Source organism: Odocoileus virginianus, chromosome 3, assembly GCF_023699985.2.
Source record: "Odocoileus virginianus isolate 20LAN1187 ecotype Illinois chromosome 3, Ovbor_1.2, whole genome shotgun sequence".
Classification (NCBI taxonomy): Eukaryota; Metazoa; Chordata; class Mammalia; order Artiodactyla; family Cervidae; genus Odocoileus; species Odocoileus virginianus.
This window is the reverse complement of record NC_069676.1, coordinates 15,424,857-15,448,534: the sequence shown is the minus strand read 5'-3', so window position 1 is coordinate 15,448,534 and position 23,678 is coordinate 15,424,857. Positions and strand designations below refer to the sequence as shown.

The window sequence follows — 23,678 nt, the reverse complement described above, 5'->3', positions numbered from 1 at the left end:
GCCTAGGCTTAGCCTGACCCCATAGGGCTCCCTGGAGCCTGAATAACACCCCCGAGTTGACTTCACCTTGGGGCAAGATTTTTATCTTCATGACCATTGGTTATTGGCCATGGGTCAGGTCTGAGGGTTTGTGCAGGCATTGAACTGAAGAGAAGTTGTCTGGAGAAGGGGAAGCTGTGAACTGTTAGCAGGGAACACCCATAGAAACCGAAACTGGGGGATGGGTGCTCCAGCAGCTAAAGGAGGCTGGACAAGGCCACCAACAGCGTCCATTACAGGAGACTTGGGTTGGTTTAGGATGACTGGAGCTTTGGAGGGATGACGGTGCAATGAGGCCAGAGGCAGACCAGTGTAAGGCTGGTCAGGGTCTTTGTGTGTGTATGTGTGTGTTTGCATTGTTCTTTTAATTTTTAAAAATTTATTTATTTTTAATTGAAGAATAACTGCTTACAAGATTGTGTTTGTTCCTGCCATACATCAGCAAGAATCAGCCATAGGAAGACCTGTGTCCCCTTCCTCCCTCCCACCTCCCATCCCAACCCACCCCTCTAGGGTGTCACAGAGTCCTGGTTTGAGTTCCCTGAGTCGTACACCAAACCCCCACCGGTGTTTATTTGACATATGTTAGCACATGTGTTTCCATGCTCCTCTGTCCGCACGTCACACCCTCTCCTTCCTGCCCCTGTGTCCCCACGTCTGTTCTCTCTGTCTGCTTCTCCGCTGCTGTCCTGCCGATAGGTTCATCAGTGCCATCTTTCTAGGTTTCATATATATGCACTAGTATGCAATATTTGTTTTTCTTTTTCTGACTTACTTCACTCTGTGTAAAAGGCTCTAGGTTCATCTGTCTCATCAGAACTGACTTAAATGTGTTCCTTTATATGGCTGCATAATATTCCACTGTATATACATACCACAGCTTTTTAATCCATTCATCTGTTGATCAACATCTAGGTTAGTTCCATGTTCTAGTTATCATCAATAGTGCTGCAATAAACATTGGGGTACATGGGTCTATTTCAATTATGGCTCTCTCAAGGTATATGCCCAGTAGTGGGACTGTTGGGTCATATGGTAGTTTAATTCCTAGCTTTTTAAGGAATCTCCATACTGTCTTCATTTACAGTATCCATTTACATTCCCAGCAATAGTGCAAGAGGGTTCCCTTTTCTCCAAACCCTCTCCAGCATTTATTGTTTGTAGACTTTTTGATGATGGCCATGCTGACAGGCGTGAGATGATATCTCATTGTAGTTTTAATTTGCATTTCTATAATAATGAGTGATGTTGTGCATCTTTTCATGTGTTTATTAGCCATTTGTGTGTCTTCTTTGTAGAAATGTCTGTTTAGGTCTTCTGCCCACTTTTTGATTGGGTTGTTTCTTTTTCTGGTATTGAGTTGCAAGAGCTGCTTGTATATTTTGGAAATTAATCTTTTATCAATTATTTCACTTGCTATTATTTTCTCCCATTCTGAAGGTTGTCTTTTTGCCTTGTTTATGGTTTCCTTTGCTGTGCAAAAGCTTTCAAGTTTAATTAGATCCCACTTGTTTATTTTTGTTTTTATTTCCATTACTCTAGGAAGGAGGTCAGAGACGATTTATGTCATAGAGTGTTGTGCTTACATTTTCCTCTAAGAGTTTTATAGTTTCTGGTCTTACATTTAGGTCTGTAATCCATTTTGAGTTTATTTTTGCATATTATTTTTATTATTTTATTATAATTTTTATTGGAGCATTGTTGGTTTACAAAATTATGTTTCTGCTGTATAGCAAACTGCACCAGTTAAACGTATATATATCCACTCTTTAAAATTCTTTCCCCACTTGGGTCGTTACAGAGTATTGAGTGGAAGTTCCCTGTGCTATCCAGTAGGTCCTTATTAGTAATCTATTTTATATGGAGTCGTGTGTATATGTCACACCCAATCTTCTGATTTATCTCCCACCCTACCTTTCCTTCCAGTAACCATAAGTTTGTTTTCTACATCTATGACTCTATTTCTGTTTTGTAAATAAGTTTATTTGCACCATTTTTTTCAGATACACAATAAGCGATACCATATGATATTTGTTCTTCTCTGTCTCACTCAGTCTGACAATCTCTAGACCCATCCATGTCACTGCAAATGGTATTACTATTATTTTTTTTTATAGTGGAGTAGCGTTTCCCTGTATATAAGTACCCCACCTTCTTTACCCAGTCCTCTGTCGATGAACATTCAGATTGCTTCTACATCTTGGCTGTTGTGAATAGCGCTGCTGTGATCACTGGGGTGCATGCATCTTTCTGAATTATGGTTTGTTCTGGGTATATATGGGCTTCCCTGCTGGCTCAGATGGTAAAGAATCTGCCTGCAATGCAGGAGACCTGGGTTCAGTCCCTGGGTTGGGGAAGCCCCTGGAGAAGGGAATGGCTACCCACTCCAGTATTCCCACCTGGACAATTCCATGGACAGAGGAGCCTGGTGGGCTATACAGTCCTGGGGGTCACAAACAGTCAGACACAACTGAGTGACTAACACTTTCACTGGGTATATTAGGCATGGTCTTGAATGCTGTATTAATAAGCCCTAAACTTCATCCTGAGGTTAATAGGGAGCCATGGGAGGATTTAGGGTATAGGAGGAATGTAGTTTAGTCCGGCAGGGCTGTCCTGGAGCCATCCCTCCCCCCACACTCTCATTAAGAGTACGGTTGAGTGACGTCTCTGGGGCCTCTCCAAACTGACTTCTTGAGTCATGAATGTTCCTTCAATTTCCCCTTTGCCAGGAAAGTCACAAAGGTCTTCCGCAAGTCACTCGAGTAGAGTTGAACATTTCCTTCCCTTTCTTCTCTCCTTACACCCCCGCTCATCCCCAGAGGATCTCTGCCATCCAGATGTCACAGCCTTGGTCACCTCTTTAGTGTTTGAAGGATGACTGACACCTTCAATCCTCAATCACTCACCAGGACCCCAGACTCTCTCTGTGGTTGGTAGAATGATGAGCCTCCCTTCCAATCCCAGCCAGGTTGACCACATTCTAGTCCCCAGAAATGGTGAATATATGACCTTATACAGCAAAAAGGACTGTGTAGGTGCGATGAAGTTAAGGATCTTAAGACAGGAGATTATTCTGGATTATCTGAGTAGGTCTAATGTACTCACAAAGTCCATTTAAGTGGGAAGGAAGGAGGGTCAGAGAGAGAGACGGAGATGAAGAGAGAGAGAGGTTGAAGACAGAGAAATCTATCTACCTATTGTCTATCTATCTATCGTTTATCTATCTATCATCTATTGTCTGTCTATTTATTTATTGTCTGTTAATCTGTCTGTCTATCTATCTATCCATCCAGCCATGGAGTGAATGTGTGTCATAGAGGAAGAGAGAGGTAGATTTAGAAGATACTACATTCCTGGCTTTGAAGGTGGAGGAAGGTGCTTTTTTTTTTCCCAATTATTTTTATTAGTTGGAAGCTAATTACTTTACAATATTGTAGTGGTTTTTGCTATACATTGACATGAATCAGCCATGGATTTACATGTGTTCTCCATCCTGAACCCCCCTCCCACCTCCCTCCCCGTCCCATCCCTCTGGGTCTTCCCAGTGCACCAGCCCTGAGCACTTGTCTCATGCATCCAACCTGGGCTGGTGATCTGTTTCACACTTGATAATATACATGTTTCAATGCTGTTCTCTCAGATCATCCCACCCTTGCTTTCTCCCATAGAGTCCAAAAGTCTGTTCTATATATCTGTGTCTCTTTTTCTGTCTTGCATATAGGGTTATCATTGCCATCTTTCTAAATTCCATATGTATGCATTAGTATACTGTATTGGTGTTTATCTTTCTGGCTTACTTCACTCTGTATAATGGGCTCCAGTTTTATCCACCTCATTAGAACTGATTCAAATGTATTCTTTTTAATGGCTGAGTAATATTCCATTGTATATATGTACCACAGCTTTCTTATCCATTTGTCTGCTGATGGGCATCTAGATTGCTTCCATGTCCTGGCTATTATAAACAGTGCTGTGATGAACATTGGGGTACACGTGTCTCTTTCAGATTTAGTTTCCTCCGTGTGTATGCCCAGGAGTGGTATTGCTGGGTCATATGGCAGTTCTATTTCCAGTTTTTTAAGGAATCTCCACACTGTTCTCCACAGTGGCTGTACTAGTTTGCATTCCCACCAACAGTGTAAGAGGGTTCCCTTTTCTCCACACCCTCTCCAGCATTTATTGCTTGTAGACTTTTGGATAGCAGCCATCCTGACTGGCATGTAATGGTACCTCACTGAGGTTTTGATTTGCTTTTCTCTGATAATGAGTGATGCTGAGCATCTTTTCATGTGTTTGTTAGCCATCTGTATGTCTTCTTTGGAGAAATGTCTGTTTAGTTCTTTGGCCCATTTTTTGATTGGTCATTTATTTTTCTGGAATTGAGCTGCAGGAGTTGCTTATATATTTTTGAGATTAATCCTTTGTCTATTTCTTCATTTGCTATTATTTTCTCCCATTCTGAAGGCTGTCTTTTCACCTTGCTTAAAGTTTCCTTTGTTGTGCAAAAGCTTTTAAGTTTAATTAGGTCCCATTTGTTTATTTTTGCTTTTATTTCCAATATTCTGGGAGGTGGGTCATAGAGGATCCTGCTGTGATTTATGTCAGAGAGTGTTTTGCCTATGTTCTCCTCTAGGAGTTTTATAGTTTCTGGTCTTACATTTCGATCTTTAATCCATTTTGAGTTTATTTTTGTGTATGGTGTTAGAAAGTGTTCTAGTTTCATTCTTTTACAAGTGGTTGACCAGTTTTCCCAGCACCACTTGTTAAAGAGGTTATCTTTTTTCCATTGTATATCCTTGCCTCCTTTGTCGAAGATAAGGTGTCCATAGGTACGTGGATTTATCTCTGGGCTTTCTATTTAGGGGCTTTGAACCAAGGAATATGGACCACCTCCAGCAGCTGGAAAAGATAGAGAATGGATTCTTCCTTCAGTTCAGTTCAGTTCAGTTCAGTCGCTCAGCTGTGTCCGACTCTTTGCGACCCCATGAATCACAGCACGCCAGGCCTCCCTGTCCATCACCAACTCCTGGAGTTTACCCAAACTCATGCCAATCGAGTCGGTGATGCCATCCAGCCATCTCATCCTCTGCCGTCCCCTTCTCCTCCTGCCCACAATCCCTCCCAGCATCAGGGTCTTTTCCAATGAGTCAACTCTTTGCATGAGGTGGCCAAAGTACTGGAGTTTCAGCTTCAGCATCAGTCCTGACAGTGAACACCCAGGACTGATCTCCTTCAGGATGGACTGGTTGGATCTCCTTGCAGTCCAAGGGGCTCTCAACAGTCTTCTCCAACACCGCAGTTCAAAAGCATCAATTTTTCGGCACTCAGCTTTCTTCACAGTCCAACTCTTACATTGAACCTCTAAAGGAACGTAGCCCCCCTGACACCTTGATTTCAAGCCCTTATCCACTGGATCATCAAAAAAGCAAGAGACTTCCAGAAAAACATCTATTTCTGCTTTGTTGACTATGCCAAAGCCTTCGACTGTGTGGATCACAATAAACTGTGGAAAATTCTGAAAGAGATGGGAATACCAGACCACCTGACCTGCCTCTTGAGAAACCTGTATGCAGGTAAGGAAGCAACAGTTAGAACTGGACATGTAACAACAGACTGGTTCCAAATAGGAAAAGGAGTATGTCAAGGCTGTATATTGTCATTCTGCTTATTTAACTTATATGCAGAGTACATCATGAGAAACGCTGGGCTGGAAGAAGCACAAGGTGGAATCAAGATTGCCGAAGAGAAATATCAATAACCTCAGATATGCAGATGACACCACCTTTATGGCAGAGAGTGAAGAGGCACTAAAAAGCCTCTTGATGAAATTGAAAGAAGAGAGTGAAAAAGTTGGCTTAAAGCTCAACATTCAGAAAACCAAGATCATGGCATCTGGTCCCATCACTTCATGGCAAATAGATGGGGAAACAGTGGAAACAGTGTCAGACTTAATTTTTTTGGGTTCCCAAATCACTGCAGATGGTGACTGCAGGCATGAAATTAAAAGATGCTTACTCCTTGGAAGGAAAGTTATGATCAACCTAGATAGCATATTAAAAAGCAAAGACATTACTTTGCCAGCAAAGTCCGTCTGGTCAAGGCTATGGTTTTTCCAGTGGTCATGTACGGATGTGAGAGTTGGACTGTGAAGAAAGCTGAGTGCTGAAAAATTGATGCTTTTGAACTGCGGTGTTGGAGAAGACTGTTGAGAGCCCCTTGGACTGCAAGGAGATCCAACCAGTCCATCCTGAAGGAGATCAGTCCTGGGTGTTCATTGGAAGGACTGATGCTGAAGCTGAAACTCCAGTACTTTGGCCACCTCATGCAAAGAGTTGACTCATTTGGAAAAGACCCTGATGCTGGGAGGGATTGCAGGCAGGAGGAGAAGGGGACGACAGAGGATGAGATGGTTGGATGGCATCACCGACTCGATTGGCATGAGTTTGGGTAAACTCCAGGAGTTGGTGATGGACAGGGAGGCCTGGCATGCTGTGATTCATGGGGTCCCAAGAGTTGGACATGACTGAGCGACTGAACTGACCGACTGACTGAAGACTCATTTGGGATTCTGACCTCCAGACCTATAATGTAATAAATTTGTGTTGTCACAAGCCACTAAGTTTGTGGCGATTTGTTTTGGTGCAGCAGGAAACCCATACACCATCTCATCCCTCCCCCATCACCCCTGGGGAATCTGCGCTTGATTGAAGAACCTGATTCTTTAGTGCAATCTCCAAAGGTCAATTCCTCCATTGGTTCCAGACTCCCTGCCCACATCCAGACATTGTCCCCATTCTGCTGTTCCTCTCCATCTCCACAGCCCTTGCCCTAGTCCAGGTCATTACCCTTTTCTTCTCCCCATCTCCCCACCCATGACCACATCCTGCCTGACACCCATGCTACACAACGTGAGTGTTGTAAGATACCAGCGTGACCGTTACTCCCTTGCTGAAATGTCTTCTATTGCCCTACAGAGAGCTCTCAACTAGCTCACACATACTGGAAAGTCCTGCCTGAAGTGAAATTGCTGAAATTGCTGACATTACGGGTACTGTACCTTTGATGAGTAACTGTGACCACTTAGCACAGTGGTATAATAATAATGACAATAGTAACTGATAGTATTGAGCATTTTTTTTTTGAATGAGGAAGAATTTAGGGTTTTATCACATTAAACTTTAAATCCTGTGATGTCATGATTATCCTTTTCTTTTTTAAAAAACTGACAAGGACTATTGCTTCTAAGTGTATCAGTTAGCTTTTTTTATGTGACAAGTTGCTTTCCAAATGTAACAGCATTAAAACAATGCATTTTTATTTTCTTTGCAGTTTCTGAGGGTTGGGAGTCTGAAGTTGGCTTAACTGGATAGAGCTGGATCAGGCCTTAGGAGATCATTGTCAAGTTATTGGTTGGAATCTTAGCTCTCCCGCTTGTGGGCATCTCCACAGTGCTACTTGAGTGTCCCCACAACATGATCAGCTAGCTTCCCCCCACCCCACCCAGTGAATTATCTTGAAAGAAAGAGGGGAAACCACCGTGACTCTTACAATCTCAGATGCACTCTTACAATCTCGGACACCACACAATGTCACATCTTTCCTTTTTCTGATCTTTAGAAGCAAGTCACTCTGTTCAGCTCATACCCAAGAAGGGAAGGATTAGGTTCGCCCTCTTGAAGGGAAGAATATCAAAGAATTTGAGTAACAGCCAAGCCTTGGAGCTTTCCCTGTATGCCAGGCTCTCTTCTAAGAATGTCACAAACAGCAACTGTGCTCTGATGCTCACCTCAACCCCAAGAGATAGAGCCTACTATTATCAAGCCCATTTTATAGATGGCAATGTTGAGGCAGAGAGAAATTAAATGCTGGAGAGGGTGTGGAGAAAAGGGAACCCTCTTACATTGTTGGTGGTAATGTAAATGATATAGCTACTATGGAGAACAGTAGGAGATTTCCTTAAAAAATGAAAAAATAGAGTTAGCATATGATCCTGCAATGCCATCCCTGGGCATTTATCTGGAGAAAAACACAATTCAAAAGATACATGCACCCCTATCACGGCAGCACAATTTACAGTAGCCAAGATATGGAAGTAACCTAAATGTCCATTAGCAGGTGAATAGATAAAGAAGATGTGATATGTTTATACATTGGAATATTGTGTGTGTGTGTGTGCCAAGTCACTTTAGTCGTGTCCAAGTCTTTGCAACCCCATGGACTGTAGCCTGCCAGACTCCTCTGTCCATGGGATTCTCCAGGCAAGAATACTGGAGTGGGTTGACGTGCCTTTCTCCAGGGAATCTTGTTGACCCAGGGATCAAATTCACATCTCTTGTATCTCCTGCATTGGCAGGTGGATTCTTTACCACTAGCACCACCTGGGAAGCCCACCGTGGAATATTACTCAGCCATAAAAAGGATGAAATGCCATGTGCAGTAACATGGATGGACCTTAGATTGTCATACTAAGTGAGATATTAATACAATAAATCAGAGAAAGACAAATGTTACATGATGTCACTCATAGGTAAAATCTAAAAGATCATACAGATGAATAAATTTACAAAACAGAAACAGACTCATCAACATAAACAGCAAACTTATGGTCACCAAAGGGGAGGAGGGAAAAGGGATAAATTAGGAGTTTGGGATCAAAATGTACACACCACTATATATAAAATAGGTAACCAACAAGGACCGACTCTATAGCACAGGGAACTATACTCAGTATCTTATAATAACCTATAACGGAAGAGAATACTTAAAAAGAGTATACATATATGTATATATATATGTATCTGAAGCATTTTACTATACACCTGAAATAACACAAATAGTAAATTAACTGTATTTCAATAAAAATAATAAAAAAAGAACTCGCCCAGGATCACACATAACCAGCAAGTGGTGCAGACAGTATCTGAACCCCCAACAATCTGATGCCAGAGTCTTGTGTTTATCTTCTGCTGCTGCTGCTGCTAAGTCACTTCAGTCGTGTCCGATTCTGTGCGACCCCATAGACGGCAGCCCACCAGGCTCCTCCGTCCCTGGGATTCTCCAGGCAAGAATACTGGAGTGGGTTGCCATTCCTTCTCCAATGCATGCATATATGCTAAGTCGCTTCAGCCTTGTCCGTCTCTTTGCGACCCTATGGCGCTTCTCTTAAACATGACACGGCTCTGCTTACCCTCCTTCTTGGGGGACTTTGCTGGCTTGTAACTGCAGCCTCGCCATGTAGGGTCTCTTGATGAATGGGCAGAAGCACTGATGAATCTGCTTCAGTCATTGTCACTCCAAGGTGGATATTTTGCCTTGCACAGAGCAAAAACGAGAATATAAAAGCAAGAAGGGGGACTTCCTAGGTGGGCCAGCGGTGAAGACTCTGCATTTCCACACACTGTTGTATTTAAAACGGATAAATGACAAGGACCTGCTGAGCACAGGGAACTCTGCTCAATGTCATGTGGCAGCCTGGATGGGAGGGGAGCGTGGGGGCGAATGGGTACATGGATATGTATGGCTGAGTACCTTCGCCGTTCACCTGAAACTATTACAACATGGTTTGCTAATTGGCTGTGTGCTGTGCTTAATTGCTCAGTCGTGTCTGACTCTTTGTGACCCCATGGACTGTAGCCCACCAGGCTCTCTGTCCATGGGGATTCTCCAGGAAAGAATAGTGGAATGAGTTGCCATGCGCTCCTCCAGGGGATCTTCCCAAATCAGGGATCGAACCCAGCTATCTGGCATTGTAGGCAGATTCTTTACTGTCTGAACCACCACTCCAATACAAAATAAAAAGTTTTTTAAAAAATGAGTGAAAGGAAAAAATAAACAAAATAGTAGGACAAAAAAAGACTGCACTTTCAATGAAGGGCACAGAGGTTTGATTACTGGTGGGTGAACTAAGATCCCATATGTCTCGTGATGTTGCCAAAAAATGGGGGGAAAAAGCAACAAAGTAACATTTTTTTTTGGAAACCATTGGTTATACAATTAAATCTAGGACTAAAACTGTTTAAAAAAAATAAAAGTGGAACTCTCATTCCAAAAACACAGGGGTGGTCTTTGCACCTAAGTTTTAGCGTAGAGCAGATGTTTTGGGAGCCTGCCCACACCTGTGACCCTCAATCCTTCAAGGTATGCTAGACTAACATCTGCCAGTCACTGCATTTTGTTATCAATAGGGTTGGTACGTTATGAGCCCATTCTATCTGCTTGGAGGCCAGGTCTTGGGTTGTGTGTGTGTGTGTGTGTGCGCGCGCACATGCACATGCACGCTCATTTGCTTGGTTGTGTCTGACTCTTTGTGACCCCACGGACTATAGCCCACCAGGCTCCTCGCTCCATGGGATTCCCCAGGCAAGAATACTGGAGTGGAGTTGCCATTTCCTTCTCCTGGGGATCTTCCCAACCCAGGGATTGAACCGGAGTCTCCTGCGTCTCATGCACTGGCAGGTGGATTCTTAACTACTCAGCCACCTGGGAAGCCCAAGTCTGGAGCTGACCCAGCCTTAATCAGTGACTTACAGAGCTGGTGGATAAATACCCTAACTCCTTCACCCCTTAGTTGGGATAACTCTAAGAGTGTGCTCTAAGCTGCCTTCCAGAAGTCCCCAGCCACCTTAAGTTTTAGTTTCTACTAGATAACTTGCTTGAGAACATCCACTGTATGTTCTTTCCCTTCCCTCTCTCACTTCCCCCATCCCCAGCTGGAGTTTTCTGGGGTCACCTCTCTGATGAACTATAATATTATGGAAAACCCCAAAAGAACTTTTTGGCCAACCCAATGCTTTCATTAGAATCCTTGTCTCAGGGTCTATACCTGGGACCCTAACTAAGACATTCCTAGATCACCATATTTGTGAGATGGTGTGTATATGTGTGTGTGCTGGGTTGGGGATGGTACTAGGAATTGAGTATGAGTATCACTGTCCAGTGATCAGGTATTGTAGGGAAATGAAAACAAGTAAAATGGTGAAAACTCTAGACCTTGGAGCCAGAGGATCCTGGTTTCAAATCTTGGGTTCAGGTAATCTTAGGCAAGTCATGTCTCCTCTCCAAGCCTTGGTTTCCATTTTTTAAAAGTAATTTTATTTATTTATTTTTGGCTGTGCATCTCTGTTGCTGGGCCGGCTTTTCCCTAGTTGTGGAAGACAGGGGCTAATCTCTAGCTGTGGTGCACAGGCTTCTCACTGTGCTGGCTTCTCTTGTTGCCGAGCAAGGGGTGTAAAGCACCTGGACTACAGTAGTTGCAGCTTCTGGACTCCAGGGCATGGGCTCAATAGTTACGGTGGACGGACTCAGTTGCTTCTCGGCACATGGGATCTTCCTGGACTAGAGATGGAACCTGTGTCTGCTGTATCGGCAGGTGGATTCTTTATCATTGAGCCACTGGGGAAGCCCTTGGTTTCCATTCTAGTTGTACTTTTTTTTTTTTGGTGAAATAGGCAGAGGTAAGAATCCCTACTATGTGACATTGAATGATGATGACATTAAATTTTATTGGAAACATGTTTAACAGTGTCTGATGCTTGATGGCTATGATGTTGTTTGTGTGGGGCAGGTTGAGAGGGGACGCTTGAGTTTGGGGCTTGCTTCCTTGAGGTTAGGTGGTGGTAGCTTATTTATTATTGGGTACAATAAAATAAATGGGCTTTCCTTGGTGGCTGAAGAACCTGCCTGCCAATGCAGGAGAAACGAGAGATGCGGGTTCAATCCCTGGGTCAGGAAGATCCCCTGGAAGAGGGCACGGCAACCCACTCCAATATTCTTGCCTGGAGAATCCCATGGAGCGAGGAGACTGGTGGGCTACAGTCCATGGCATCACAAAGAGTTGGATATGACTGAAGCAACTTAGCATGCATGCAATAAAATAAGGTGATGAAAGATGGGAGATAGATCTTGGTAGGGGAAAGGAAAAAGTGAGTGGGGAGAAAAGAGAGAGAGAGGGAGATAGACCCACACAATGACCCACTAACCAGGTGAACTTATCTTCATTGTAGAGAAAGGAGAGACTTAGAGGCTTGTCAGAATTTCCTTTCTTAGTAGAGGCAACTCAGCAGAAAAGGACGTGATGCTCTGGTTGCCTTGAGCAATTTGCGTTCTGCCCTCCCCTTCTCTCCACGCCCTCAGTTGTTGAAAACCCTGGGAACAGAGGAGAAGTACTCCTCTTTGAATGCAGGACCTGCACGATGTGGAGCTTCAGTTTCCTCCTCTTTTGGGGTGAGTGTGAGGTGGAATAGGAGGCCTGGGGGAAACAGACTGTGAGGAAGAGGGAGGACCTCGACTGTCCAGTCAGGACATCATGATTCTAGGCTGGATACTGTACAATTTCATTGGGGGAACTTTGACCAAAAAATCAGTCCAGGGAATTTATCCATCAAGGAAGAGTTTTGTTACAGTCCTTCATTTATGTATTTCCTGAGCACCTACTATGTGCCAGGTGCTGTTTTAGGCACCAGGGATAGAGCCGTGAATGAAGAGACAAGGTTCCTGCCCTTGAGAAGCTGACAGGAAGGAGGCAGGAAGAAAGGCAACCTCTGACGGTAATAGCAAGCTTCTAAGTTCCTCAGACTGCATTCAACCTTCACTAAATTCCTCTGACATCAGGTCATGAAAAATCCCATTTTACAAAGGAGAAAAATGAGGCAAAGGAGACGCAATCACTTGCCCAAGCCCAGTTAGCTAGTAAGGGGTTACAGCTAGAATTTAAAAGTGGGCAGTCTGGTGACTCAGATGGCAAAGAATCTGCCTGCAATGTGAGAGATGTGAGTTCGATCCCTGGGCTGGGACAACCCACTGGAGAAGGGAATGGCTACCCCCTCCAGTTTTCTGGTCTGGAGAATTCCTTGGGCAGAGGAGCCTGGTTGCCTACAGTCTATGGGTTCGCAAAGAGTTAGACACAACCCAGCAACTAACACTAACAACCTGGTTGCGGAGTCTGCAATTTTTTTCTCAACTGTGCTGCTCCAGATAACAAGTAAACAGAAGCATTTCAGAGAGTGACAATTGCTAGGGAAGAAATTGCCATAGTGTGACTAGGGATTATGTAGAAGGGGAAAGTCAGGGAAGCTATTTCTGAAGAACAGTGAGATGGAGATGACCTTGTTCTTTTTCTTCAGATGTCAGCTTTTTCTAGGTTTGATTTTTTTTTTTACAGAAATATTCATTTATTTACTTGTCTGCGCCATATCTCAGTTGTGGCATGTAGAATCTTTTTTGGTTTCGGCACATGGGGTCTAGTTCCCTGATTGAATCTGAGTCCCCTATATTGGAAGCTCGGAGTCTTAATCACTGGATGACCAGGGTAGTCCTCTTATAACAAAGTTTTAAACCTAAGCCTTTTTACCCTAGAGCTGATATGCTTAAACATGATGATTTGTTGCCTCTAAAATAATTAAAGAGCAAGAGAATTTCAGTTAGTGATAAGGCTTCCTGATAGCTCAGTTGGTAAAGAATCCACCTGCAGTGCAGAAGACCCAGGTTCAATTCCTGGGTAGGGAAGATCCCCTGGAGAAGGGATAGGCTACCCACTCTAATATTCTTGGGCTTCCCTTGTGGCTCTCAACTGGTAAAGAATCTGCCTGCAATGCAGGAAACCTGGCTTCAATTCCTGGGTTGGGAAGATCTCCTGGAGAAGGGAAAGGCTACCCACTCCAGTTTTCTGGCCTGGAGAATTCCATGGACTGTATAGTCCATGGAGTCGCAAAGAGTCGGACATGACTGAGTGATTTTCAAAAAAAAAAAAAAAAGAAAGGTGGGAGTTAGGTTCCTTGGGACTTGCTGACTGGAAGGCTGCATTAGAAGGAGCAGGTCACTTGTGGACCTCAAGTGCTAAGATGTAGACTTCCTTCTTTGAAGTGTCAGCACTAGTGCTGGCCATTAGCGCTCCAATCCTGCCCTTAATATGCAGAGAGTGGTGATGATGATGGTGGTGATAATGATGGTGCTGGTGGTGACAATGGTGATGCTGAAGATAATGATAATGGCAAAGATATGGTGGTGGTAGTGGTGATGATGACGATGATGGTGATTATGATGGTGTTAGTGACAGAGATAGAGAAGAGCTTAATGTTGCCTTTGAGACATTAAAAAAAAAAAAAAGAATTGTGGGCTTCCCTGGTGGTCCAGGGGTTAAGACTCTGTGCTTCCACTGCAGAGGGCCCCGGTCTGATTCCTAGTTAGGGAACTACGATTCCCCTGTGCCCAGTGGCATGGCCAAAATAAAATTAAGAATCGTCTTACCCTCCCATCCAATTTAATACTATGGATATACTATGAGTTTCCCTGGTGGCTCAAATCGTGAAGAGTCTGCCTGCAATGCAGGAGAGACCTGGATTTGATCCCTCGGTAGGGAAGATGCCCTGGAGAAGGAAATGGCTACTCATTCCAGTATTCTTCTGTGGAGAATTTCATGGACAGAGGAACCTAGTAGGCTATAGTCCATGGGGTCACGAAGAGTCAGACATGATTGAGAGACTAACACTTAACACATGGGAGCTCTATGGATATGCTATATACTTATTTATATAATGTGCATATCTGTATGTGTTCTATACATAAAATAGCAAGATTTTTTTTATCTCTTCCCAAGAGCCAAGGTTTGCCTTTTTAAGGAAGAGGTTATTCCCTTTGAGAATGCTTGTTTAAATGTATGTTTTAGAAAAAAAAAAAAAACTTGAACAGATAGAGAAACCCAAGCTAAAAGTTAGTAATTGTATTTTAGTAATTACAGCCACTGAAACACATGATTAGAGTTTTAAAGCATTGAAATTTCTTTGCGTAGAATTTGTCGAGGCTCCTTCTCCAGCATGAAATAAACTGGAAGTGTAAGGATAAATCTCCCTGAGGCAGATACAGGCTGGAACCTGAGAACTTAGAAGGTGGACTTTCGTTGTGTTGGTCTAAGTTTCCTCTTTTGCCTTGTAACTCTGATTTTGTTGGTTCATCAACTTGTGTTTTACAGCCTGTTACTGAAAGGTGGTGAGTCCAGCCGCTCACTGCTCAAAAGCCAGTAAAAAGGCCAAGTTGGTGGAAAGTTTGCTTTATTTCCAATGTTGGCAACTGAGGAGGGAGGGCGGACATCTGTCCAAAGGCTAACTCCCCTACGCTGGCAACCAGTGGGACAAGAGTTTTTATGGACAGAAGGAGGAGGCTACACGCAGAAACAGCATGGTCATCTTTGACAGTCATCTTCAGATTGGTCATCAGTGGTCTAACCAGGGTCATCTTGGTTGTTTTAGGTACAGTTAATCTTCAGTTCCAGGATCGGTTTATTTCCATTTCTTTGAGGCCAGTTCTCAGAATTGTGGCAGTTTATGTCGTGGTTGCTGTCTGGTTATCATGCAGTTAACTTCTCCACCTGGTGGGGCTTTCAGTATAAGACCAGCTCACAGGCTGTGACTCGGAAAATTATCTGTAGCCCCTGAGAAGGAACCAAAAGTCCTTGACTACGTTAGTGACTACATTAATTATTATTTGGTCTCCTTTGTTTCTCCCTGTTCTCATTTCTCTGATTAAACTTATTCTTTAACTAAAATTTCCCACGGATAAAAGGCAGGCCGAGGACCTGGAGGTTGGGGGGAGGCACAAGGACTGTAGGGTCTTGCTCCATTTCAAGCCCAGAAAAAAAAAGTGTATGTTTTTGAAAATCAGCTGGAACTCCTTGTAATTGAAAAGGAAATGAAGGTAATACAAACAAAATGAAACAGAAAGATGAAGTGCCAGAAGCAGGAATGGTTGCTGTGAAGACTATGTAATAACTCATGTTTGTCACTCGCTGGGGCTTTCATCTAGGCTCACCAGACCTGTTTCTAGGGACTTCCCTGGTGGTCCAGTGGCTAAGACTTTGAGCTACCAATGCAGGGGACCTAGGTTCAATCCCTGATCAGGGAACTAGATTCTGCATGGCACAAGTAAAGAGTCTGCAAGCCACACTGAAGATCAAAGATCCAGTATACTGCAGCTAAGACCTGGCACAGCCGAATAAATTAATAAATATTAAAAAAAAAACCCTGCTTCTAGAAGACCACTCCATTTTTTCAGGTTGAGTCCAAAGAACTTCTTGATGCATCATGGTGTTTTCTTTCTTCACAGGGTGTTGTGGTATATACTCCTGGGGAATGTTCACATCACCCTCACTGGAATCAATGACAAGGCGTAAGTTGGACAAAGAGAATCCATATGCCCAATGTGGTCGGGAGGGGATGCTTCTGTCCCAGGAGGGTGCGCCACCTCTGAACACTTGCCACGAGCTAGTCAGTGGGCAAGAGAGGGATAACATCCCGTCTCCTGGTTCCCACCTGAGCTCTTTCCCTTGTGCCTTAAAATTGCTGTGTGGCCTCAGGCAAGTCACACAACCTCTCTGATCTTCAGTTTCCTCAGCTGGAAAATACAAGTAATAAGGGTTCCTATCACACAGGAATGTTGTGAAGCTTAAATCCAAAGAGGTAACTTTGTCAATTATCTGGCTTCATAAACGGTGGTGCCATGGGAATGGGTATGGAGTTGAATCAAACTACAACTCAATGTGAAAAGAAATGCATTTTTGGATGTTTTGTTAAGTATTCTCATCTTCCACACAAGCTCCTGCTGGATTCAGGAAGAGAAACATTGTCAATTCTTAATGTTCTCAGTGTCTCAGTTTTCTGGTTCAGCATTGTTGGGAAACTCAGTCTATATTGTAGGAAGAGTTAATCTTTCAAATTTTCTCACCCTACTCTTGTTTCTACCAAGATGATGTGTGGGTGTTGTCACAGGGGAGGCCTGTGGGATCATGCAGCTGTGAAGTATGGACTCTGAATGAGGTGTTTTGTCCTTTGGTATAGCATGGTAATGGCACTGGAGTAAACTAATGTATATTTACCCCTGGGAACTGGCTGGAAAACTTGTTGCATTTGTTAGAGTACCCCAAGCTACTGCAAGGAATACACCCCAGTCAGTGGCTTAAGAAAAAGAAATGTAATTCTTGTTTGTTCAGGAGTCCAATGAGGATATCTCTTGCTAGTGGGTGGCTTTCTTACACGAGGTAATTCAGGAACCCAGATGCTTTCTAGTTGTGACTCAGCCACACTAGGGCCTTGGAGTCTCTGCAGACAGTGGAGAAGGCACATTATTAAAACTCAGGCTTAGCAGTGACACTTGTCACTTCCACTCAGGGTCACATGACCATACCTGGATACAAGATGAGCTGGGAAATATAGTCCAGGACAGGGTAGTTGCCTTCCACTGTCAATTTTATACCATAGAAAGGAAAGTGTGGTGTTTTTGTTTGATCTTGGGCTACTGAGCTATCTCTGGCACAGTTAGAGCCCATTTTAATGAAATGCTATGCAGCTGTTAGGAAGTGTGAGTTGTCATGTGAACTGACTTGGCAAGTTGCCCAAAACATTATTTTCTTAATTTTTTAAAATTATAGAAATAAACATTCAAAGGTAAGGAAAATAGTATAACAAATTCTCATGTACATATCGCCCAACTTCAACACTTGGCAAATTTTTCTGCTCTTGGCTTGTAAGACTTACTGTAACGTGAAAACAAAAGTTATAAGTAGAACAGAGTGGTTGAAAAAAACTTTCAATGAACATGTCCTAGATCTGCAGTCGTCACTAGTCAGTGGAGCTCCTGAGAACTTGGAGTGTGGCTAGTGTAACTGAAGAATTAATGCTTCATTTTACTTAATTTTAATAGATTTCAGTATAAACAGCCATCTACTGTATTGGACGGTATATTGCATGATACCATTCGCATTAAGAAGATTGTGTGAATTTATACATTTATTTATATTTAATATATTTACATGACTGAGTTTGTGAACAGGACCTAACCTAAAGTATTCACTCTTTTTGATGGTGGTGATCTCTTGGTGTAAGAATGGAGCACAGGGGAATCTTCACTTTTAATTTTACATACTTCTGCATTGTTTGAATTTTTTACAATAAGTAATTATTATCTCCTTGGAAAAAGATGAAAGCAAACGAAACAACAGATACTCAGCACTGTACATAAAATAAATAAGCAACAAGGTCCTACTATACAGCATGGGGAACTATATTCAGTATCTTGAAACAATATATAATGAAAAAGAATCTATGTATGTATATATATGAATCATTTTGCTATATCCCAGAAGCTAATACAACATTGTAAATCAACTACAATAAAAAAGGAAACAAAGTTCAGTTCAGTTGCTCAGTTGTGTCCGACTCTTTGTGACCCCCATGGACTGCAGCACCCCAGGCTTCCCTGTCCGTCACCATCTCCAGGAGCTTGCTCAAACTCATGTCCACTGAATTGGTGATGCCATCCAACCATCTCATCCTCTGTCATCCCTTTCAGGACCAGCACCTGCTTTTGGTTAGTTTCCAAAGAAACAGAGTCAGAGATGAGGATTCTTGTGAGTAACTTACTAAGGGAGGACTCCCAGGAGACACTTGCAAGGGAGGAAGGGGAACAGAGATTGGGCAGGGGGAAGAACAATTCACTCAGAAGGTGTTTCAGGATAGTTTTAGTCACAGCCTGATCCTGCCTGGAGCTCTGGAGTATGAATCACATCAGAAGCTGTTACACTCCCACGTCTGTCAAGCAATGCTTCTAGGCCAGCAAGACAGTGTGAGATGGGATGCCAGTTAGGTAAAGTGAAAGCGGGCAGTATCAAGAATGGCTGTGATTCCCCCCTACCTATTTTTTTAAACTTTTTTTTTTTTTACTGCACTGCACAGCATGTCTGATCTTAGTTCCCTTGCCAGGGATTGAACCTCTGGCTCCTGCGATGGAAGCAGAGTTTTAACCACCACCAGAGAACTCCCCCACCCCCTTTTTAAGGGCTTCCCAGGTAGTGCTAGTGGTAAAAACATGCCCGCCAATCCAGAAATGTAAGGAGACATAAGAGACACAGATTGGATCCCTGGGTGGGGCAGATGCCCTGGAGGAGGACATGTCAGCCCACTCCAGTATTCTTACCTGGAGAATATCATGGACAGATGGGCCTGGAGGGCTACAGTCCATAGGGTCGCACAGAGTTGGACATGACTGAAGCGACTTAGCACACACGTACCCCTTTTTAAAAACTGTTTTTTATTTTTTTCCCATTTATTTTTATTAGTTGGAGGCTAATTACTTTACAATATTGTAGTGGTTTTTGCCATACATTGACATGAATCAGCCATGGATTTACATGTGTTCCCCATCCCGATCCCCCCCCTCCCACCTCCCTCCCCATCCCATCCCTCTGGGTCTTCCCAGTGCTCCAGCCCTGAGCACTTATCTCATGCATCCAACCTGGGCTGGTGATCTGTTTCACCCTTGATTTTTTTTTTTCATTTATTTTTATTAGTTGGAGGCTAATTACTTTACAATATTGTAGTGGTTTTTGTCATACATTGACATGAATCAGCCATGGATTTACAAGTATTCCCCATCCCGATCCCCCCTCCTGCCTCCGTCTCCACCCGCTCCCTCTGGGTCTTCCCAGTGTACCAGGCCCGAGCACTTGTCTCATGCATCCAGCCTGGGCTGGTGATCTGTTTCACCCTAGATAATATACATGTTTCGATGCTGTTCTTTCGAAACATCTCACCTTCACCTTCTCCCACAGAGTCCAAAATTCTGTTCTGTACATCTGTGCCTCTTTTTCTGTTTTGCATATAGGGTTATCATTACCATCTTTCTAAATTCCATATATATGCATTAGTATACCGTATTGGTCTTTATCTTTCTGGCTTACTTCACTCTGTATGATGGGCTCCAGTTTCATCCATCTCATTAGAACTGATTCAAATACATTCTTTTTAATGGCTGAGTAATATTCCATGGTGTATATGTACCACAGCTTCCTTATCCATTCGTCTGCTGATGGGCATCTAGGTTGCTTCCATGTCCTGGTTATTATAAACAGTGCTGTGATGAACATTGGGGTACACGTGTCTCTTTCAGATCTGGTTTCCTCGGTGTGTATGCCCAGAAGTGGGATTGCTGGGTCACATGGCAGTTCTATTTCCAGTTTTTTAAGGAATCTCCACACTGTTCTCCACAGTGGCTGTACTAGTTTGCATTTCCACCAACAGTGTAAGAGGGTTCCCTTTTCTCCACACCCTCTCCAGCATTTATTGCTTGTAGACTTTTGGATAGCAGCCATCCTGACTGGCGTGTAATGGTACCTCATTGTGGTTTTGATTTGCATTTCTCTGATAATGAGTGATGTTGAGCATCTTTTCATGTGCTTGTTAGCCATCTGTATGTCTTCTTTGGAGAAATGTCTGTTGAGTTCTTTGGCCCATTTTTTGATTGGGTAATTTATTTTTCTGGAATTGAGCTGCAGGAGTTGCTTGTATATTTTTGAGATTAATCCTTTGTCTGTTTCTTCGTTTGCTATTATTTTCTCCCAATCTGAGGGCTGTCTTTTCACCTTGCTTAAAGTTTCCTTCACTGTGCAAAAGCTTTTAAGTTTCATTAGGTCCCATTTGTTTATTTTTGCTTTTATTTCCAATATTCTGGGAGGTGGGTCATAGAGGATCCTGCTGTGATTTATGTCAGAGAGTGTTTTGCCTATGTTCTCCTCTAGGAGTTTTATAGTTTCTGGTCTTACATTTAGATCTTTAATCCATTTTGAGTTTATTTTTGTGTATGGGGTCAGAAAGTGTTCTAGTTTCATTCTTTTACAAGTGGTTGACCAGTTTTCCCAGCACCACTTGTTAACGAGGTTGTCTTTTTTCCATTGTATATTCTTGCCTCCTTTGTCGAAGATAAGGTGTCCATAGGTACGTGGATTTATCTCTGGGCTTTCTATTCTGTTTCATTGATTTATATTTCTGTCATTGTGCCAGTACCATTCTGTCTTGATGACTGTGGCTATTCGAGGTTTTTAACAGAATCCAACAACATATTAAAAAAATCATACATCATGACCACGTGGGCTTTATTCCAGGAATGCAAGGATTCTTTAATATCCGCAAATCAATCAATGTAATACACCACATTAACAAATTGAAAGATAAAAACCATGTGATTATCTCAATAGATGCAGAAAAAGCCTTTGACAAAATTCAACATCCATTTATGATTAAAACTCTCCAGAAAGCAGGAATAGAAGGAACATACCTCAACATAATAAAAGCTATATATGGCAAACCCACAGCAAGCATTACCCTCAATGGTGAAAAATTGAAAGCATTTCCCCTGAAATCTGGAACAAGACAAGGGTGCCCACTCTGACCACTAGTATTCAGCATAGTTTTGGAAGTTTTGGCCACAGCAATCAGAGTGGAAAAAGAAGTAAAAGGAATCCAGATAGGAAAAGAAGAAGTGAAACTCTCTCTGTTTGCAGATGACATGATCCTCTACATAGAAAACCCTAAAGACTCTACCAGAAAATTACTAGAGCTAATCAATGAATATAGTAAAGTTGCAGGATATAAAATTAACACACAGAAATCCCTTGCATTCCCATACACTAGCAATGAGAAAACAGAAAGAGAAATTAAGGAAATGATACCATTCACCATTGCAACAAAAAGAATAAAATACTTAAGAGTATATCTACCTAAAGAAACAAAAGACCTATACATAGAAAACTATAAAACACTGATGAAAGAAATCAAAGAGGACACAAACAGATGAGAAATATACCATGTTCATGGATTGGAAGAATCAATATTGTCAAAATGGCTATACTACCCAAAGCGATCTGTAGATTCAATGCAATCCCTGTCAAGCTACCAACGGTATTTTTCACAGAACTAGAACAAATAATTTCATCCTTGATTTTTTAAAAAATTGAAGTATAGTGAATTTACAAAGTTGTGTTAGTTTCAGGTGTCCAGCAAAGTGATATATATATATATATATATATATATATATATATATGTGTGTGTGTGTGTGTGTGTGTGTGTATGTATATATGTATATATATATTCTTTTTCATATTCTTTTCCATTATAGGTTATTATAAGCCATTGAATGTAGTTTCCTGTGCTGTATAATAGGTCTTTGCTGTTTATTTTATATGCGGTGGTGTGCATCAGTTAATCCCAAAGTCCTCGTTTATCCCTCCCCAACACCCTTTTCACTTTGGCAACCAGAGATTTGTTTTCTATGTCTGTGAGTCTATTTCTGTCTTGTAAATAAGTTGTCTGTATCATATTTTTAAAGATTCCATATATAAGCCATGTCATATGATATTTGTCTTTCTCTGATTTACTTCACTTAGTATGACAATCTCTGTTGCTGTAGATGGCATTATTTCATTCTTGTTTATGGCTGAGTGATATTGCATGGTATATATGTACCACATCTTCATCCATTCATCTGTGGATGGACAAGGGTTGCTTCCATGTCTTGGCTATTATATATAAATAGTGCTGCCATGAACATTGGTATCCACCCTTTGTTACCTGGCAAGGTGTGAAGAATTCATGAGGAGTTCCTTCCTCCTACCTGATGAAGGTAAATTCTCAGGAAGAGGTTGGGTTTTCCTCTTTACATCTCCACTCCCATTTCCACAACTCACAACCGTGATCATTGGTGTCCAGAGAAACAGGGAGCCTGGTTTGAGACAATGGGGCACAGCCAGTTCTCAAAGGATCTACTGACTTCTCTTTTCTTGCAGGTGAACGGCCACGGCGGTCACCGTCGAATCTTGGTAAGAGACTCCCCCATCTTGAAGGCAGTTAGACCTTGGGCAAGTGCCTCCCTCTCTTGGTTTTATCACCTGATTACTAGGTATAGTGTGATGCTTGTGTGCTAAATTGCTTCAGTCATGTCCGACTACTTGAGCCCACCAGGCTCTTCTGTCCATGGGATTCTCCAGGCAAGAATACTGGAGTGGGTTGCCCTCCTCCAGGAGATCTTCCCCACCCAGGGATTCAACCTGCATCTCTTACCTCTCTTGCACTGGCAGATGGGTTCTTTACCACTAGTTCCACCAAAGTGAGGATTCAACTCCATGTGGAGTTGTCACGAGATGGGCTGTGGAACCGCCCTTCCTGGGTTTGAATCTTGGTTCTAGGGCTCATGACTCACAACTGTCACGGCAGCCCGAGCGCATGTTGGAAAAGAATTTCCAGACACGAGCATTTCAGAAGGGAGTATGTTTATTAAGGGCAAGGAGCAGAGATAATAAAAGTGAAAGTGAAAGTCGCTCAGTCTGACTCTTTGTGACCACCTGGACTGTAGCCCACCAGTCTTCTCTGTCCATGGGATTCTCCAGACAAGGATACTGGAGTGAGTAGCCATGCTCTCCTCCACGGGATCTTTCCAAACCAGGGATCGAACCCAGGTCTCCTGCATTAGCAGGCAGTTTCTTTACCATCTGAGCCACTCGGGAAGCCCGCATATAAATACGTGCAAAGATTTATTGTAAGGAATTGGCTCACATGATTCTGGCAAGATCCGCAGACCAGAAAATTTGGAGCACTGAGCAAAGGTGAACGTGGCTGGCGGGACCAGGTCGAAGGTGAGCCAGGAAGGCTGACAGGTGCCCGGTCACACAGGACTGACGGTGTTGCTACTCCGGTTTTGGGTTTGAGTTATGAGAGGCAGAGCTGGAGGAAAGTAATAGGAAACTCAGAGCTGAGAGATCACAAGTGGTAATACACCGGAAATCTGCAAAAAGAAGTTTTGCCTCTGCAGATGAAAGAGGA

The 23,678-nt window shown here is 42.8% G+C and overlaps 1 protein-coding gene across 3 annotated transcripts in view; it reads left to right on the top strand.

Annotated features, from left to right (window-relative positions):
* The first annotated feature begins 12,186 nt into the window (after positions 1-12,186).
* Positions 12,187-23,678, top strand: part of ADGRE1 (adhesion G protein-coupled receptor E1) — a 66,287-nt gene continuing 54,795 nt past the window's right edge. For all 3 annotated transcript variants that reach the window (XM_070464831.1, XM_070464832.1, XM_070464830.1), the window contains exons 1-3: positions 12,187-12,264; positions 16,138-16,200; positions 22,646-22,678. In XM_070464831.1, the coding sequence (XP_070320932.1) occupies positions 12,234-12,264; positions 16,138-16,200; positions 22,646-22,678 (127 nt within the window). In that variant the 5' untranslated portion in view covers positions 12,187-12,233. The remainder of the gene's footprint in view (positions 12,265-16,137; positions 16,201-22,645; positions 22,679-23,678) is intronic.